The sequence below is a fragment of the Drosophila subpulchrella genome, chromosome 2L (assembly GCF_014743375.2).
Source record: "Drosophila subpulchrella strain 33 F10 #4 breed RU33 chromosome 2L, RU_Dsub_v1.1 Primary Assembly, whole genome shotgun sequence".
Classification (NCBI taxonomy): domain Eukaryota; kingdom Metazoa; phylum Arthropoda; class Insecta; order Diptera; family Drosophilidae; genus Drosophila; species Drosophila subpulchrella.
This window is the reverse complement of record NC_050610.1, coordinates 22,082,793-22,094,156: the sequence shown is the minus strand read 5'-3', so window position 1 is coordinate 22,094,156 and position 11,364 is coordinate 22,082,793. Positions and strand designations below refer to the sequence as shown.

Here is an 11,364-nt window from a genome sequence, read left to right as displayed (position 1 = left end):
AAACATGTAAAATATCGAAATATGTTTCTTCTAAACTTTGGTTTAGCTATTACAGTAACTCAACACACTTGAAACATCCATTAATATCTAAATAATAATTTCAAACAAAAGTAAATTGACATTAATATAAATAAGTTATATATATTTTTAAATACTAGTATTTCCAAACATTTTATTAAATGTATTTACGAAAATATATTTTTCACGATTTCGATAAGAGCATTACAAATTTAAATTATCTTACTTAATTTATTTATTTGAACCACAACATGGAAATAGGATAAACATAAAAGAAACCTTCGGCATATTTTCATAAGTAACTTCTAATCTTTTTTTAGTTACAACTAGTTTTTATTAAGATAAGCCAATAACACAATTTAAAGTAACAGTTACTAATCTAAATACATGATAAGAGGTTTGTATATTTTCCTACAAGACAAAGGTACCTCAAAATTGTAATGGGTAAGGCTAATTTTTTCCCAAGTCCACTTTCTCGATGACCACTTAGAGTAGCCAATAATCTTCAGCAACTGCCTGGATTCCCACTCTCCCACCACGTCGATTCATAATCCACAAGCAATCTATGCCTCAAGGATATGCCTGCTTCCGTTTGGAGTCCCATTCCAGGATCCCCTCCAGATGTCCTGGCCACGTTGCTAATACGACGCGTTGGCCCGGCCCTCTTAAGCATAAAGCAAACAGCCAAACAGTTGCAACTCAGCCAAAAGCTATAATAAAGTTGCGGAAGTAAACAGCAAAGCGAAATAAACAAGAAGCAGGACGAGGAGACAGCCGAGCTGGGAAATGAAATGAAAGTCAACAAAACAGCAGCGGGATTTTCGCATTCGAAAGGGATACAGATACAGATACAGGAAAAAGCAGACTTTGGGGCAGACAGATTTTCACAGACAAGACGGCGGCACAATGAAAGCAGCCACCACAACAACCGCCTCTCAACTGCGATATTAAATTTCGGAAAAATTCCCAATCCATGGCGGCGTTTTACTATTTAAACAAAGCGATTAAGGGTGCGCGGGCAGCGTCTAAAAGCAGCCTCCACATTGATTGACGTAAATGAAGAATAATCGAATTGCGCTCATAAAACTCTAAACTAAGTGGCGGCGTTGTCAGGCGGCTCGAGTGTCAGCCAGCCTGCCCACCGTGCACAGTGGACGAAATCAACAAATAACCCGGTCTTTATATAAATAATATGAGGTTTCTTATCCTGCAAACTAGCCACATTAATCATAATATAACTGATAATAAATATAAAGTGTATAATTGTAAAGGAGTGGTGTTTTTTTCTAGAGGAATCAGAGATCAGCAAATACGGCTTAAGGTAATAATCTAAGGAAAAACCGAAATTCGAGTATAATATGTGGGGTCAAATTTGCAGAGGATACTACAATCTAAAAAGACTGAAAATATATAGAAATATATAATTTTTGTGACAGAAAAACTAGATTTAAAACCACTTTTTTTGATTTTCATAAATGAATATACTTTTTATCGATATACTTACTCTATCATCTATCCAATATATATGATCTGTATATTTTGTTTTCAATTGAAATTATGTATATGGATGTTATACGTCTAAATCCGCTATTTTGAACAAAACTAGTATTTTATAAAATATTAAAAAATAATATTTTCTCTTGTTATTTAACTGTTAGTAATTTTAAAACAAAATAGGATCTGTTCTTGTTATTTCCCTGCCATCCAACAACCACTGTGCCCGAATCAAAAACCGTGTCCGTTGGCCCGCTCTCATAAATTGTCAGCAAAAAAGTGTCAAACTTGAGTTGACAGTCCCCCGGACGGAGTTTCATCCCGGGATCGGAGAAATCCTGGCCTGGCTTCCCGGTTCCCATCGCACGTCAGCGGTAATTAGTGCAGCTTCGGCAGAAAGTCGTCTTCAATTTCATTGCGCCAGCATAATCATCATTATCCTGTTGGGCCTGTTGTGTCCTCGTCCTCGAAGCGGCCTCCCGTTGTCCTTGCCTTTTGCACTAATTACAAAATAACTTTTGCAGCTTTGTCATCTCTGTGTATATTTTTTTTGGGGGGATTCCCCACGGTGTCTATGATGTATGGCTTTTCGTTGTCTGATTTATGAGTGAATTATGGCGGGGGAGTATCTACGGATTACCGTCAGTAAAGGGTTTCACGCGGTTTTAATTACCAGCCAAAAAACTTTGACGACTTTAAAAGCGGTTGAATTTCATCTTTGAATCCGTAAAAGTATGCCAGTGGTTCTCACACAGGAAAATTGATGAGCTTCTGTGGATTTAGCAGACTCATGCTGTCAATCCACATGTCCACCCACTCAATCACAAAACTAAACGCTGCTCTCGTCGATAAGCGTGTCACATGGTATAGTAAGAGTAATAAACCGAATCTCTGGGATTGAGGGGAGGTGGCAGGTCGAGGGTTAAGGGTGAGTCCCTGCCCAAAAACGATTTCTGAGATTTAATATTTATTTTTGTTTGTGTGCAAATAGCTGGAAGCGTCAGAGATATGAAGGAAACACCGGGGAAAGCGATGAGACGGGGGAATCAGAAATGTCTGTTTCACAGGAGATGTTACTTTAATCGCTTCGGTCTTTCGAGGTCCGTAAAAAGTATATATTTAAGCTGCTAATAATCATTTAATTTTGGGGAATTATAATGTTAATGTAAGCACATCTTCACCTTAGTTCGCATATCTTTTTTAATGCAATTCCAAGGATTTATCCTTAAATATAGTTTTTAGAGTGAAAGATGAATGATCCATCATATATTTGTATAGTTTCGTTTTATAACCCTACATTGAAGGATAGCTCTACCATTTATAATTAGCATATGCCTCCATTTAGGGCTCAACTCTTTGTCTGCCGCACAACAACAACGAAATCCATTAGGGTCATAGAAGGAATATTTATTCATTCGAAATACATTTTTCTCTTCGCTTGCCGCACAACAATAAGTGCGGAATACAAAAGGCGAAAAGCGTCAGTCAGTGCAACTTTATTTCAAGCTAGAATGCACAGGCACTCCACCCACCACAGCACCACCCACCGCCCCTTTAGTGCACTCAAAAAAATAAATAACTATATAATATATAACAATAAGTAATTACTTATTACTTGGTATACCTATAGATATCCTAAAGATACTAACTCTATACACAAATGTTCTAATAGTCCAAAGGTAAGAAATTTATTTTAAAAAAATATCTATCTAAAAAACCTAGCTATATTAATAACTTAAGCCACATTGTATAATATGTGAAAGTACTTTTGGCCAGTCCTTTAAATATAAATATGAATAAAAATGTGTACACCTTTATAAGTAGGGAGAATTATTTATTTGGGTTCACTCCATATATAATATCCCTTTTTTTTATAAATAGGGGACATAATAGGATCTTAAGACCTTTGTTTTACTTCACAAAAATATGTATAATATTGATATAACACTTTTAAGAAAATTTCGTCATTAAAAAACTATAAAGTATTTATATACACTCAAATGATTTGAAATATGAAACATCTTAACTTTAAGGGTTCTATTATTTTGTTGACTGTATAAATCCCAGTGACAGGCGGCATACCGGAAGCAAATGCTTTTGTCGCCCGGCGTGTGCCGCTCTTTGTTGTTGCCTTCGTTTTTTGTGTTTTACCCTCAAAATTCATGAATTTACTCATAAATGTGTATATATCTGAATCTTTAGAATGCCTTGATTAATGTTGGCGCACGTTGGCTTTTACCCCTACCAAACCACGATTAAGGGTGAACGAGAGCGGGCAATAAAAATGTTGTCACACATCATTTAGCAGCGACGGGCAGTCGCAGTCCCTACTTTGCCAAGACTTTAAATCGGTTATAATAAATTTATTATAAATTTTCCAACATTTCAATTCGCTGTCGGACACCTGATACCCCCTTTTGCCATCTCGCCGACTGAGATCCGTTGCCATTGCCTGCCAGGCATCATAATGAATCTAATCACTTACGCTCGAGTGCATCAATTATGCTGCCATCAAGGATCAGGAAGGACGACGAGTGGGAGGATGGGTCGGTCGGGCTGACAAAATGACTCCGGGATGGAGTGACAGGCGTGGACCTACCGGAACAGAAGCGACGACGTGCCCATTGTTAACTGTAAAAATTTGTTTGCAACGTCATCGCAACAACAAGCTCGTCAAGTTGATAACTTTATTATGCTGTAAACATACCCCTAAAAACTGGCTATGGAAAGTCTGCGAGTCTAAGCTTTGTGGGGTGGCAATATTAAAAATGTTTTGGGGTATAATCAGTGGGGAGAAAGGAACTTATACATAGTAGACTACTAAAAATTAAAGGTTATATATAGTAATACCATTTGTTTTATGAATATCCCAGATTCATAACTTGAAAACTGGCTATAGAAAGTCTGCAAGCTCAAGCTTTGTATGGCAGAAATATTAAAAAGGTTTGGTTTGATTATACTCAGTTTGGAGGAAGGATCTTAAAGATAGTAAAGTCCACTAAAGCAATAAAATTGATGTTAAGAATAACCATACTTTTTCTTATGAAGGTTTTTTTATGTAATGTGTTAAAAATAAATCACTTTATGTTTTATATCGTTATTTACCATTATCATATCATTGTTATATCAATAAAATAGTTAAAGTAGGTACACTTTACTCAACATTTTTTTTAGATAGAATTGTATTGCAAGCCTAACATTTTTCATTTAATATTTTAGAAAGTGCTCTTTTAAATAAAATATAAAGGAAGATATAAGCTGCCACCCTCGCATTAAGTCCCCCGAACCTTTTGGTCATCTGTGTGAAGAAACCGCAAAAAGTGTTTTCGGCATCATTAGAAAAATATTAAATTTCCTCCGCCTAAGTCCAGATCTCCCTGGCAAAAGGACAGGGCTTTAATTGCTGTGAATGCGAATACTTAAAAGTTGTTGCCTTTTATGCGGTTGCCGTCAAAGCGAAACTCAATTAAGCTGCAGTCACCACCCCACCATCGCCATATAGCATAACTCCACCCCGAATCACCCCTGATTTCCCCCTGATTTAAAACTGCTGATACGGCAGTTGACGATGGCAGGCGGCAAGGACATCAATGGGGACGCTTTGTCATGGTTGCCCGGCCACCAGCCACCGAATGCCTTTTCAAAGGCATTTTTAATTGAAATTATCCGATGCTACCTTTTCAGCTTCGCCCAGCGAATTCTCATTTGAAATTTGCGTTTTTCTGCTTTGTTGCCTTGCAGTCGTCTTGATTGACATGTGAGTCGTCCTGCTTCCTTAGAAACTTTCCCTCGGTCCCAGCTTGTTTGCATCTTAGTGCGCTAATAGCGGCCTTAAGTCTCCGAACGATACGCCATAAATCCATGTTAATAACGCCATCGCAAAGGGGACGCTGTCGTGTCTCAATAAGCAGAGAAAAGATTACTGAGAAAAAATATATTACGTATTAAAAAAAGATTAATAGATATTATTAGATCTTAAAACATGTTTGATTAAAATTATAACAATAAAATAAAGTACAGAGTTCTGACCAAACGCAGATTTGAATAGTTCCTTTAATACATTTTTTTTTTAATATGGTATATTTGCTTATGTTTTAAAAGGTAAAGATATCTATAAAATAATTTAGAGAGAAATCACAGAAATCTTTGCTTCCTTTAACAAATTATTTTAAATAAGTTTGTTTCTGCCGGAACTCTGCCGACACTAGGAGTACAATACAAAGGTCAATAAGTTTTCACATCGCTCAACACATAGTATATAATAGAACCCTAAACTTCAGTTTAGTATTACTTTTGTTCCAGTGTAAGATTCTGTAAAGCCCGAGCGGGGGCGAATTTAAACTCAAAGACATTTAAGTAGATTAAGCGACTTTCATCATGTTGTGTCCTCAGTCTTTGGGACATCAACCCAAATGAACGACGACAGTGAAACAATTCACGAGGCACGCCCGGTGGCAAAGGACTTGAGCACGGCGAACGACAGGATATAAGACCTGAAACCCGGCAATATGCCTTGCCAGTTGCCACTCGAAATATATGCAAATATAGTCCTTGTGCGTGGGCGTGGCGGAAGGGGCGTTGCAACGGCAGCAGCATCAGCAGCAAACAATGAAAGTAAATGCCAAAACATTTTATTGATTATCAGGCGAAAGGGAAGCTTAGACAGTGGGTGCAGCTCACATATTTTTGGGCTATCATTTTTAAATATATCAGAAACTAATAAAAAATGTTTTCGTACCTCTATATTTATATAGAGCTGATTTTATCAGAGGAATTTCCAATATGTAAACAATTTAAATTCAAAATATTTTGTATTTAATATTATTATTTAATCTTAACATTTAAATAGAGCACACAACATTTTAAGAACTAACTATTATATTTTAAATCATTTATGTTATTAATGCTATTTAAGGTATCTAAAAGTAAGGAACAATATATTTTAGGCTCAGTAGAAAAATATATTTAATAAGAAAGAGGACTACCCTTATTTACTGCATGCTTTTAGACACCTTAAGAGTAATTTCAAAGTGATTTAAGAACCCTAGTGGTTTGTTTGGAAGTTGAAAAGGTCATCATTTCTTTAGAGACTCTTTTAGTAAGGTAATTTTAAGCAAGTATTTTAGCCGGACACATATAAACATTTTTTTCCAGAGGTCCTATCTATGTACTCTGCAATATTTTCCTTAAAACCACATCCGTTTATCGGTAAGCTGTTAAGCCCAGGTAGTTAATTCTTATTAGAGTTAGAAACTTCCAAATTAGTTCCTTGAAACTATCTATTTTTTAATCGCAATATTATACCCAGATCCCATCGTCCTTGGTCCTTCAACTGCCATTAGTCGGCGCCGGCGAGTGTGCTACACTTTTTGCAGTTGTCTGACGACAATGCGAACTGGAGTCCCGAAGTCCCCGAGTCCGTGCTTCAAAACCGGAGTGTGGATCTCGTCTTTGGTGTGGGTAAGAGCATTGAGCATTTTAATAACCGCAGTGGAAACTCGGGAAATCGGAGAACGGGCAACGATGGGCGGCCATAAATTATGCCACCCACCGACTGCAAAAAGGCGAAAACATTGACAGTCGTCCTTCGTGGGCCGCCCGTCGAGCGATTTGTAGTACACAACTCCCTTTTGCCTCGATTGCTCTTTTCTATTTTGAATGGGTGTGGTGTGGCCCAAAGGACCTCCTCTGGTTTTCCAATGCGTTGGAAATTTTAAACTCTATCGTTAGAGATAGCAATAAAAGTCAGGGAGCCAGAGGCTTCGAAGTGGTCAGTGCGGCGTCATAATGCAATTGTATAATTTTCTTAAAAGCTCACTGTCGCTGACAATAAAATGTAACAATAATACGCAACTCGAGTGCACTTAGGACCGTTCAGAGATCACAAAAGGCATTATAGAAATTAAAAATGCCCCCGAAAATGGGCAATGAACCCACACACATTTGGTCAAAGAAAACAATCAGACAAATGGTGTGAAAGAGGGCATTTTAGCTAATTGAAATGAGTTCGCAAATAAAATGCTTGCCAAAAAATAAATAGAAATAAGAGAACAAATCCTGGGCTGCCTGGTGGAGTCACGTTTCAGCTGGGGGCTTAACCCAAAGCTGCTTCGCCTTCTGTTCGCAGGACCACCTGTGGCTGCTGGGCGCCAGGATCACGTCTCAGGTGCGAAATGAAGATTTATAAAATGGCAAATTGATTTAACGTGCCAAGTGTTTCTTAATACCACCGCCAAGTTGATAAAATTTTAATGTACCCCCCAGGGAGTGCGAAAGGTTTTCCCCCCATTCCTCTCATGTGGTTCAATTTCACCCCCGAGACTTTGGTAATTGAGGGTTAAACTAGCGAGTTGTGGCCTGCTCATCAACAGGTAATTTCTGTGCAGGATTTTTATGACAATTTTCGGCTTGTTAGTTCAGATACTCGTATAAATAATACATGAGACAGCTTTAATGTAACAAGCTCAGCACGATTTTCCCTTTGGATTTATGCCACAGAAAAACCGAAATTTGAATACTTGGCCGCATCACGTTTTCCGACTTTTCTTCTATTTCCCTTTGTATTGCCAATCGCGCTGCGCATTTTTTATTATTTTTTTCCCTCCTCCTTATTGGTAATATAATACATTCAATTCTGTTTTTGGCTTTCCTTGCGCAAACAGCGCGCGGAAAAAATTCAATTAAATGTAATCGCATCTATTCCTTCTGCACCCGTGACTGATTGTTCTAAGGGAGAAAAGGAAAAGTGCGGAAAGAATTGAAATTAAAATTGAATAAATAGCCAAATAAACACGCTCTTTGAAAATAAATGCTAATTCCGCGCTTTTCCTCAAGTTTCCACTTCTGTTTTATTATTTTTCATCACCCATCTTAAGAGTGCTGAGGCACGTGCCAAGCGAAATCCTTTTAATGTGTCGCCAAAGTTGGGAAACTCGATATGGGAAGTTGTCAAATAATAAATAAAAAATATTGCTGTTCGAGGATTTGTGAATTTGTAAAAGTGTAAGACGAATTTTTTGTGAACATTTCAGAAGCAGAAAAAATAGGACATCCTTGAAGTTTACGAAATATGAAGATTAACTTTACTTTATTTATCTGTAGGGGAAACTTCCACTTGAAAAATATTTAACTAATGCCTCTCAAAGGTACTCAATTTTTTAAAATATTTTGCATTGATAATTTTTGTATTTCACAGTATTGTTTACTGTTAAAAATATTTTATTTTAAAAGAGGCAGCTTAAAAATTCTAGGTAATTTAACCCGCCTTAAATCCAATTTGGAAATATGTAAGATGCTTGTAGTTTAGCTAAACTTAAGAATGTTAAAAAGCAGTAACAAATGTATTCATAATTTGTTTATATCGAGGTATTATTTACTATTACAATTTATTTAATTTTATAATAGGAAAACTTGTAGGTATCTAAGATGCTGTTAAAAATTCCAAATAACATTAAAGGGAAGCTTGCGCTCCAGATCAAATTAGGAAGCCGGAAAACTTTTCAATTACCATCGGACTCAATTAATAATAATGCTCTGCAGGTACTACATACATTTCCACTAACCAGCTTAAATGGGGAAAAAACGTTTTCCATTTAGCAAGGACGCAATGAAATTCAATTAACCTCAAGTGGATGCCACAACAGCAGGATTCGCCATGATGAAGGCATAAAACAAAACAGGCAGAATCTGCGGTGGCATTCACACCTCATCATCGTCAACAGAAGGATATTCTTTCGGAATGGGATGGGATGGTATGGGGGGAGTTCGGCGTAAGGATACTCCAGAACATCCCCCGACTGTTTGCCAGCGTTTAGCTTCAGAGCAAAGCGATATATTGCCACCCGGGGTTATCGATGCCATATTAAACTTTCTCTGCCGCTGGCCTTTCTCGATGGAAAGTGCTCCTCAGAACCCGGTCTGATTAAGAGCTGAGCAAACAAATCACGAACCAGCTGGCTTGTTTGCTTAGCCAGTGTCTAAACATCGCTCTCGACTGTTTTTTAAACTGTTTGCCCAGCGGTGGAACAACCCCGTGTAATTAACATTTCAAATTTGCTCATCGGGCAAATGTATCTCTTGTGCTTCAATGCGTCCCGTCCTTCGGTCGGTCGGTAAATAAATTGTGTTTCAGGGCAATTGTTGCTGCTTTTTCGTGTTGACATATGCAAATTTTTAGCACCGCCCACCACAGTTCACAAAAGTTTTCTGATTACTTTTAAGCATCCTGGATGGGGGACGATATAGACCTGCTTATTTGCCAACTTGATGGTTGCCTTTGGAGGCGGTTCAATCGCATCGATTGTTTGCTTTTTGCTGGTTTTATTACTCTTAAGATTAAATATATTTAAAACTGTGAAACACAAATCTTTAAAAAAAAAAATAAAATAATATAAGAGTTGAGAGCAAATAAACAACTTTTCACAACAACTTTAAACTTAATACTTCATGAAATATCATAACTAATTTGGAATTCAAAAAAGGTGGGTACTAATATATTTTTGTAGGACTTTAATAACTTGACTAAGCTTCTTAACTTTATTTAATAATAAGTAACCCTAATATAATATGTAAATAAAATAAAGTTTCACGCTGTAATCAGCGTTAATTGTCCAGTTGTAAAATACCTTTATTTGCTTTTTAAAAATTCCCATGGACCAAAAATATTAAAATTTTATAAAGTTTTTTTACTATAAGTAATTTCTTTTTATTTACATAAAATCACATTTAATTTCCATTGAAATTTCAAAACAATACCACAATAAAAACAATTTGCTAATCATAGGGTCTAGATCGATATGGATTGATATGATGTTGCTATGATATTCTTTAGGTTCATTGAGAGATATAATAGCAGGGAGTAGCGATAAGAACTACTCCCTCGGCCGTTCGAAAAATTCCAGAATTAAGGGATCCTTTGATAACGACTCCAAGCAACCGAGAGCTGGATTCTTGGGCTCCCAGTTCCGCATCTTCGCCAGTTCCGTCGGCAGTTCAGCCACAGCAGTCGAGGTCCTTGCCAAGGCATGTCCTTGTGATATCGAGGGGGTATCCCCTCTATTTTCCTCCTGGATTTTCCTCTGATTTTCCCGGACTTTTCTCCCTTCTCACGTCCGATTCCCGGGCGTCGATTGTGGTTTGTGTGTGGCGCCAGTGACTGGGCCGGGGTTTTTATAGCTGCCGCCGCAAGGACGAAGCTTTTTTCAACTCCCCCCCCGTCATTCGGAAAATGGGAAACTTTCGTGTTGAGTTTCCACACAGCACAGGAGAGTGTTGAGTTTCCCCCACGAAAGTGGCAACAATTGTTGCCGCCTAATTGGGTGTATATAGATACATGCCTCTGTGGCATTTAGGTAAATAACCATACGTATACATACGGATTCCACCGTGTGTATGTATGCGTTTGACCTTATGCACACAAGGACAGCAAGGAGCAAAAGGAGGAGCCAGGTCCTTTCATCGCAATGGCCGCCATTTGGAAAATTTCGAGCCGAGCTTCGCATAAAATTAAATGTTATTTAAATTATTCCCGCTCTTTCGACCTAATCCTTTCATTCCAGCGCGTAAGTGATTAAAGCCATTAACGAAATTATCGGGGATTATAAAGATTTGTACGGGACTTCGCAACGGGTGTTGTTTTGGGAAAGACAATGCCATTTCCCGTAATCCAGGGGCTTCAATTAATGGAGTGTCGACGTCGCCCACTCGCAAAAAAGGGTTGCTGCCCCGCCCACCGGTCGGTGAAAAGTTGGCAGTCGCATTTGGAAAGGGGTTGTTTGCCGCGTTCAGATTTTCCATTTCACGGAAAGGCTTTATCTATTTTAAAACATTGCATTTCGTGGGCGATTCCCGCCT

At 37.8% G+C, this 11,364-nt stretch overlaps 1 protein-coding gene across 1 annotated transcript; it reads right to left on the bottom strand.

The window, feature by feature from the left end:
* Positions 1–10,219: 10,219 nt before the first annotated feature.
* Positions 10,220–10,643, bottom strand: LOC119547501. Its single transcript, XM_037854393.1, has one exon. It carries the CDS (start codon positions 10,535–10,537, stop codon positions 10,415–10,417), a length of 123 nt encoding a protein of 40 aa, XP_037710321.1. The 5' UTR covers positions 10,538–10,643; the 3' UTR covers positions 10,220–10,414.
* Between the last annotated feature and the right edge of the window lie 721 nt (positions 10,644–11,364).

What these genes read in the sequence shown, in the direction of transcription:
- LOC119547501 (XM_037854393.1), bottom strand. Translation starts at nt 10,537, where the DNA reads ATGCCTTGGCAAGGACCTCGACTGCTGTGGCTGAACTGCCGACGGAAC.